The 9,323-nt window shown below is 30.9% G+C and overlaps 3 protein-coding genes across 3 annotated transcripts; 2 read left to right on the forward strand and 1 right to left on the reverse strand.

Annotated features, from left to right (window-relative positions):
* Positions 1-1,354: 1,354 nt before the first annotated feature.
* Positions 1,355-2,056, forward strand: LOC137828087 (uncharacterized mitochondrial protein AtMg00310-like). Its single transcript, XM_068634506.1, has one exon. It carries the CDS (start codon positions 1,355-1,357, stop codon positions 2,054-2,056), a length of 702 nt encoding a protein of 233 aa, XP_068490607.1.
* Positions 2,057-2,154: 98 nt separating this feature from the next.
* LOC137828095 (uncharacterized) lies at positions 2,155-2,592 on the forward strand. Its single transcript, XM_068634518.1, has one exon. The coding sequence runs from the start codon at positions 2,155-2,157 to the stop codon at positions 2,590-2,592; it is 438 nt and encodes a 145-aa protein (XP_068490619.1).
* Positions 2,593-4,246: 1,654 nt separating this feature from the next.
* Positions 4,247-6,235, reverse strand: LOC137829520 (pentatricopeptide repeat-containing protein At3g12770-like). The gene has a single exon (XM_068636337.1). The coding sequence runs from the start codon at positions 6,009-6,011 to the stop codon at positions 4,599-4,601; it is 1,413 nt and encodes a 470-aa protein (XP_068492438.1). The 5' UTR covers positions 6,012-6,235; the 3' UTR covers positions 4,247-4,598.
* Between the last annotated feature and the right edge of the window lie 3,088 nt (positions 6,236-9,323).

Here is a 9,323-nt window from a genome sequence, read left to right on the forward strand (position 1 = left end):
TTTATGTAAATGTTTCAAGTCTTATGAAGAGAGAGATAATATGAAACATTAAAATAATAAAATTTTAGATATATTTGTATTATGTTTATATATTTATTTTAATATTTCATACCGATTATGGTTATAGATATGGAAAAATTTAGAGATGTTACAGTTATAAAGTGTCTAATCTTTATTTTTGTTTTTAATTGAGGATTACGTGTGTGTGTATATATATATATATATATATATATATATATATTTTGTATAGTTTTTATGTTTTTTTATTTTATTTTTGAAGTGTATTCTTTTAATTTATTGTGCCTAAAAATAGCCCATTATGTCTGTATCTATATAATAATTATTTTTTCATAGGAATTAAATAATGGTAATTATTTATGAATGGGATAAACAAAGTATAAAAATCAATTAACTTTATATTTTCAAGTATTGTAGGATTAAAAGTATCGTGCTTAATTTTTTTCAGATAAATTATGATGGTTAAACATATCGAGAGTGTTTATTGTTGTGATGAATTTAATATTTTTGTTTAAGTTTTTTTATTAAATCGGTTATTTTTAACATTAATATAATTTATCAAAATTTTCATTCTATTCAATCACGATAATGTTCATTATGATAGAAAATTTAAAATAGTAAATTTAATTTTCTCTTACTCATAAAAATGTTTATGATTATCTATGTAAGGTTTCAGCAATTAGATACAAAAATCAAAACAAGTTAATAAGATAGACCACCCGAAAGAATTCTACAACCATGCCAAACAAAAACAATTATACGTATTAATTTTTCAACTTATTTAACCCACATTTCAAATCCGATATATTTTTTTACCTGTCTCATTTTTTATTTATTTATAAAGGAGTCAAAACTTAATATATAATCAAGTGGGTTTATAAAATATATCTTGAATTGAATTAAATTTAAATATAGAATAACTTATGTTTGGATGTTCTTATGACCATATAAGACTTTGATTCGATTTAGATGTTATTTAAATTAATTTTTCCTCAAAATTAACTTCGTTTTCGGAACACATTTTTTACCTTTAAGTTGACTCAATCATATCATTAGGTATATGACATTTTGTTTATTATTTGATATTAATTTTAATATAATTTTTTTATTTCTATGTGAATTAATTCAAATATATAGTTAAAATAGATTTTATATTATATATTATTACCTAGTGAAATGGAATTATTTTATAAATATAATTGTTATACAGAAAAAGTCACACACTAAGTTTCAAATGTATAGTAAAAGTTTGTTCATTAACGTATGGATAAATATTACTCTTAATGACTTATCGGTACTCTCTTCTATCCCTTTGTTTTACCTATCTATTTTCAAAATGCCTGTTGGGGTGGCAAACGAGATAGTGAGTATTCAAAGGAATTTCCTGTGGGGTTGGGGCTCTGATGGAAGAAAGGTAGCGTGGGCTTCTTGGAAAAAGGTGTGTGAAGCGCGGGAGGATGGAGGGCTTGGCATCATTGACTTAAGGATTTTCAACTTGGCTTTACTCGGTAAATGGATTTGGCGTCTGGGGTCGGATAAGGGTGGTTTGTGGAAGGAGGTAATTGATTCCAAGTACGGGGGCTGGAGAATTTTGAGAGAGGGAAGGGGAGGAAGTTCAGATTCCCTGTGGTGGAAAGATTTAAGGGAGGTGTGGAGCTTAGAAGGGTGGGGTCAGAATTTTGAAGATGTCGTGGCTTGGAAGGTGGGTAATGGGAAGGAAGTTATGTTCTGGGAAGACAATTGGGTGGGTAGGGGGGCGTTGAAAAGTGTTTTCCCGAGGCTGTTTTCACTTAGTGTCTCAAAAGCTTCCTCGGTGATAGAGGTAGGGGCTTGGAACAACAATGTTTGGGTTTGGAAGTTTGGTTGGAGAATGAGTCTTTTTGAGTGGGAAAAGAGTTTAGTGTGTCTACTGTCTCAGGAAGTTCAGGGTGTGAGCTTGAATTTGGAGAAGGAAGATAGCTGGGAGTGGAAGGAAGGGAAGGAGGTAGGGTATTCGGTTAAAACTGGATATCAACGTCTAGGGGGGGAGGGCGATTAGGGGAGAGAGAGGGGGAGTTTATGAAGTTATGGAAGTGTAAGGTTGTACCTTCTGCACATGTTACGGCGTGGAGGGTGTTGGAAAATATGTTGGCTACTATGGCTAACTTGGAAAAACGTGGGATCACGGTGGTAAGTTCTGTGTGTAGTCTTTGCTGGGTGGAGGAGGAATCTAACACTCATCTGTTCTTTGAGTGTAGTTTTGTGTGGCGAGTGTGGAACCTTTGTTGTGCTTGGTTGGGCGTGCAAAGTGTGTTTCATAATGTTCCACTGCAAAATTTCTCTCAGTTTAGGTTGAGTAACGTGTCTGTTTTGGTAAATGAGGTTTGGGGAGTGATTTGGATTGCGGTCGTCAACGAAATATGGAAACATAGAAACAGAGTAATTTTTAGAGGGGGTGTAATAGATGTATTGGAAGTATTCGCGTTGGTGCAACTAAAGGCATGGGCTTGGGTTACTTCCAAGTCGCAGGATGCTATCTTTTCCTTCTCTGACTGGTGTGTTGATCCTTTGGTCTGTATGAAGATGATGTTTTGATGTCTTATTTGGGTATAAGAGTGAGGGTTGTAGGCGGTTTTTTTCGGTTTTATTTAAGTTCTTAGGTGTTGGCAGGGTGTGTGTTATGAACAAGGTTAAAGGTCGTGTGATTTGTATAAGGGTTGAGTCACCCCTAAAGTAACTCACATTTATTCATTGTTTATTGCTGATAAAAAAAAAAACTCTTAATGACTTATGCACGCTATGATGTCCAAGATTCTCAAAATATAACACAAATTTCTACAGTTTGGATGATACGTTGAAGATCATACAAATAGCACAGAGAAGAGGGTGAGTGAATGTGTGTTATGAAAGAGAAGAAAAACATCTATTTATAGAAGAAACATTGACTTACAAAGTCACATGTTTCCACCATCTCTTACAGAAGAGTTTAATGAACTTTAAAAAAAAGAGTCAACATTCATGCGTGTAATGAATGGAGGTAGGCATAAATTAAGGATCCAACACTCAGAACAAAGCCAAAAACAAGAAAGTCTAGAAAATATTCCAAGTATTTATATTAACTAAAAACAATAAATAAATATAATAAAATAGTAAAAAAAAAATTAACATCTTTATTACACTTGCACAGAATTTTAAAAAAAAGACAAATTAAAACATATACGCAAAATCCAAATAAACTAAAAGATAGACACAAAATTCAAATGCAACCTTTAACATTATATACATAAAATCCATTAACTTTGTTATCTACTTTAAAAATATATAAATATAAAAAAAAAGTAAGTAGACTTCTTCCCTTCACCTTTAGAATACTAATGAGTGGAAGGGGAAGGCATATATTTTACACAGTTTCAAACATGTGTGAGAAATTATAACTACACATGAATGTGAACTAACATTTAAGAATGTTCAATACCCAGTTGACTAATGCAGAGTGGACGATAATACATTCAGATTAGAGACCATTCTCCTTCAAAATTATGACTAATGGGCATAAGCGTGTTGATTGTTTTTAAAGATACCTAGGCATGATGATTAGAACGATTTTTTTTTTATCAAAAAATAAATAAATTAATAAGAATATTTAAAAGATATCCCAACTTTTATACATAAAACTCAGCTCCTAAAACCTACTATCTTAATATCCACCACACATCTTAGAAATCAATAAAAAAAAACATAGAGCAACATTCCCATCCATCTAGCTACCACCCTCACTGAAATACCAGCCCCCATTCAAGATCCTAATTTAACCTCGGCGGCATTAGCTACTCTGCTACATCACCAGATTTATTTCAGAGAACATGTGGCCTATTTCTCACTTCATAAACCATATGTTGACTCCTCTTGTATCATTACAAATTTACTTTCTTACATCACACATGCCATGGTCGTAGCCTGTCTCCTTTCTTTCTTTACTGCATTCTCATCATTCCTGCAAAAATCAGAACAACCCCTACCACATACTGGCAGATAATTATGATATGAAATTTGGGTTTTTATATAAGTTTATCTTTTAGACATATTAGAATATATCAATGCAATTACTTCATCCACATTTACATATGCATATTAATAATTAAACGTCTAAGAGTACTTTTTTAAATCAATATTATCGAAACAGAATTTATAATTAAAAACACTTCTTGCCCAAATATTGTAAAATATAAATTAATTTATTTACACACACTTTAACTAAAATCCATTATGCTAGATCAAGTTCATGTAAAATCAATTTTACATAGTCACATATAATCATTCTTTCTAAACTTCCCTGCTGGGGCAATACTCCCTTGTTGTGACTTGTTATGATGGGAATCTTCAGAATTTGCAGTAGGAACTCGTCATCAAAATAGATCATTTTCCCACCAATTTGGTGTGCAGCCTACAAAGATAACTTCTCCAATGCAGTTCAGATCCAACCAAATCACAACCATTGATTGTTTATTGCACAGTACTTAGCGAGAGAGAAATTCATCAATGATCTATATCTGAATCCTGTGATTTCCTCTCTGGTTGTTAACTAGAGAGGATCCATTCAACTAGTCAGTCACCTGAACCCAACTGCATCCAACATCTTTTCTTAGCCCTCTTGTTTTGATCAATGCCCTCAAGTCTCCAATTTCCTCCCACATGCCAAACCGGGCATACAGATTTGACAGCATAATGCATATCCCAACATTTTGAGGATCTAACTCGAGAGCCCTCTGAGCTGCTAATTTTCCAATGTCTAAATTCCCTCGATCCACACAAGCACTGAGTAGAGCTCCCCACATAGAAATAGTACAATTTCCCATTCCCTTAAAGAGTGCCTCATTCAGCAATTCCCACGCCCGCTGCAATTCACCAGCCCTACAAAGTAAATCAACCAGGCAGCTGTAATGTTCTGGACCATGATCTATCTTGAACTCATTAGCCATTGATTCAAAATACTTGACACCAGCATGAACTTGGCCAGTGCGACCACAAGCAGATATCACTGTCAAGAATGTTATTCCATCCGGTCGGATTCCTTCCAACCACATCTCATCATACAAATCAACCACTTCCTTGTAATGGCCGTTCCTACCGTACACACCAAGCATTGAAGTCCATAACACAATGTCCCTACTTCTTCCTTCTTTCCTAATCTCCATCCCGACCAACTGGAACACTTGCCAAGCCTTCTTCACTAATCCACACTTACCATACATCTCAATCAACGCGCTCTGAAGAAACACATCACTCTCTACATCAGGTATCGTACGGAGCAAGTAACCATGCACTTGCCTACCCATTTCAACAGCAGACAATCCAGTGCATGCACGCAAAGCTGCTGATAGAGTAAAGTGATCATGCTTCAATTTCAACACGTGCATCTTCCTAACAAGTTCAAGTTCTCGAGCCCAAAGCCCAGCTTCGGCATAACCTGACAAAAGTGCATTGGCACAGACAGTGTTCTTCTCAGGAATTTCATCGAACATGAGGGTTGCATCTTGTACATTCGACAATTTGGAGTAGAAATCGATGAGAGCACTGCCCACAAACACACTAGAAGACCAACCTGATTTTACCCCCTGTGTATGTATCTGCTTTCCAAAATTAAGGTCTTTGACTTTGGACGAGGCGGTCAATGTGCTACACAAAGCGTAGGTATCTAAGGGGACACCGTTGGTGTGCATGAAGGAGAAGGAGGCGAGAGCGAGAAAGGGGAAACCTTTGCGACAGAAATCAGATATTATGGCGTTGAAGTGTAATGGGTTGGTGGAGTTCATGCATTTGAAGAAGTTTTTGAGTAAGTGAAGGTTGGTGTTAGGAAGGCATGCTGCGTATGTGGCAATGAGTTGGGTGTGGAGATGATGGGAGAGGAAGATCATGCCTGTTCTGAGTAGCTGAGCGTGGAGTTTCTTAATGGCTGAATCATCGGCACTTACACGACATTGGTGCAAGAGCTCGAATATGTTCGACTTAGACATGTAATAAGAAAATGAAAATGGAATACAAGTTTATTCTTTTTTTTTCTTCTTTTAGTTCAAGTTTATCATATATTAAACCAGCACATTCCAATTTCAAATTTTTAAATCCAGAAAAAGTAAAAATTGAATGTAGATTTAAATCAAACTCACCTTTCACAGATTACAGAAGACTGCACCGAGACGACCACACCACCGCAATCCCTTCAATCACCCTTCAATCTAACTCCAACCCCTTCAATGACCCTTTAACATTAATTATGACTCTCACATAAAAAATATAATTTGATTAATTTATCTATTAATGTAAAAATAATAATAAAAACTCCCCTATTTAAAAGTTACATAAAGCATAATATGAAGTAGAGGGGAAAATATGATATGTTTAATGTAAGTGGAAAGTAAATTCAGATAACTCCTTCAGCCACGCGAGAGTTATGGTTCAAATTCGATATATACAGATTAATTACGACTCGATTTTAATCAAATTTTGAAGAATTGTGAAGCCAGTTTCGATAATTAAGATTTCGTTTGGCACTTTCTGAACTACATATTGTTGTTAAAGTGTGAACTGGACAGATAATTACAAGTGGATCCTCTAATACTTTCAGGAATGTAATTTTAAAAAAAAAGTGAAAATAAAAATCAGTAAAAAATGACAATTTTTTAATTAAAAATAATAATGAATGTGTACATCAAATATATCATCATCTGCATATTTGTTCTTCACCAACTATTGATGAACCTATCATAATGGTAATATCACCACATGTATACGTAAATTAATTATAACAAGCCAAGACTTCTCACTCCCCTTTTATCATCAATGCTTTAATAATTATTTTAGTTCTCCACAAAGTATTTTCTAAATTCAATGTTAAAATATTAAAATTTTATTATCAACTAAAGTACAATTTTTTTTCTTCAACAAGGAAACTAGATTTTTAATTTAAATGATAAAATAATTTATATAATACAAAGTATTCTGTATAATTCAATGCTAAAATATAAAATTTTCATTATAAACTAATATATGTCTACAAAAACAAATATCCTTTTTAAATTAAATATTACAATATACTCTTTTATTTATATCCTTTACATCATAATATTAGTTCTAAAACATAATTATAATGTTTTTATTTAACTATAAATTTCAAATACAAAATAAATAAATGTATAAATCTTTATAAAAAAACATTTATTTTTATATTAATTTAAATTTTTTATAATTTTAAGAAAAGAAGATTTTGATAAATAAATAAATTATATAAAAAAAATTACATTTCAATAACATCATGTAAATTTACATTTAAATTTATTCACTTTTAACTATTTTTCCTAAGTCCAAAAGAGAATGTAACTTGAAAGTCTTCTTAACAAAGTTTAAGGGCTGGTTTGTTTCGAGGCTGGTTTGTTTCTAAGCGAAGATGAACAAAGAAAATTAAAATACAAAGAAAATTAGAAAAAAAAAGAATAAAAACACGAAAAATGATAATTTTTTGGTTTAAAATGATTTGCAGAGAAAGATGAATTTACATTGTTTTTATTTAAAAAATATTAAATTATATACTGATTATATATGTAAATTATATTTTAATATATATATATATATATTACATTTATAAAAAAATTTATTAATTATTAATATTAACTTTTATATTATAATAAAATAAACAATAAATAAAATTTTAATTTTAATTATTAATACGTATTTTTATTAAATTTAATACTAATTTTTTATTTTAATTCTAATCTATATTTTTAATTTTTTTATGTTAAATTATTTTATAAATTTTTAAAAATTTATTTTTTAAACTTATATTTATATATATTTAAAAAAATTAAAAATCTTTCACAATATTACATTAATTACAAACTTCAACAAATTTTTTTCACAAATTTACTCAATTAACTGTGAATCCAAACAATTTCAAATATTCCCTGCGGGTATGAGTGAGAACACGTGCTGGGTTTTGTATTACTCGTCTAATCAGATGTAATAAGTGATTAATGTGTTCATCAGTTTCAGTGAATTAATTAATCACAAATCAATCCTTTTCTATCTTATGTCAAGTTTGAGGTCTAATGGTTGTGGTGGGCTAGTTTGAATATAATATGACTTTCTTTTTCCGAGCAGTCTTTTCCTGAAAGATTTGCATGCATCATGATTTCATTAATCTGGTACAACATCACAATATTATATTCTGAGTTTAAATAAATAATTATTTTACTCATTCATAGTAAAAGTATAAAAATTTGCGTTCCTTATTTTAAAGTTTTAATAATAAATTTAAGTGATTAAATTACTTGAATAGTGAATTTGTACTCTCCCGAATTTCATTTAATTGTACTTATAAATATTTGGTCAAGAATCACAGTAGAAAGTTCTGTTATATTGTGAACATATATCAAACATGAAAAATATTTCTCAAATTGAAAAAACCTATAGTCCCACCAAATTATCTTCAAAGATGGATTAAAATTTGGTGTCCGAAGAACACTACCACCTCCCAAAGAATATACATAGAATTTCACAGTCATTTTATTATATATCTTATGCTTTCACAATCACTGACAATATTTATTTTCATATTACATGTTAAGAATTTTGCTTATCTATTCATTTTAAAAATAAATTAGCATTCAAAAATTTAAAATATATAATTACTAATAAAGATGATTCTTTTTATAAACACTGTTACTCATTTATAAAAATTTGTATTAATTTTTAGTGTACATTATTTATTATCAATTATATTAATATGATTTATTTTATTATTTTACTTTTTATATTTTATAACAATTTTCTTTAATTTATTTAACTATTTATAATAATAAAATTAGTTTATATTTAATAACTTTTTGTAATTGATAAATATCGATCCATAGAAAATGTAAGGACCGAGAATAATAGTTTTAGAATAGAATTGGTATAATTAAAATGACACCTAAATATTTTATTATTAAATTTAAAAGAGCATATAAATAGAAATTCAGTTATTCGGGTTTCATTCTAAAAAGAACTAACATCTCTCTAAATATTTCATTTTCTTTACTTTGCCTTCTCTCTAAGATCACTACAAGAAAACAAGCTCTTAGCTTCCAAATATTTGCGTGGGCCAGCAACGGACGCTAATATCGTCGGCTAAAATGGCACAAAACCCACACAAAATAGCATTCGACGCAAAACGGACGCACTTATGGATTTAATTTTTATTTTTTTTAAATTCAGTTTGCGTCGACCGCGGCCCACGCATATGCGTCGGCTTGCGTTAGTCGCGGCCCACGCATGTTTCACGTGCTCCACATTAA

The sequence above is a fragment of the Phaseolus vulgaris genome, chromosome 7 (assembly GCF_000499845.2).
Source record: "Phaseolus vulgaris cultivar G19833 chromosome 7, P. vulgaris v2.0, whole genome shotgun sequence".
Taxonomy (NCBI): domain Eukaryota; kingdom Viridiplantae; phylum Streptophyta; class Magnoliopsida; order Fabales; family Fabaceae; genus Phaseolus; species Phaseolus vulgaris.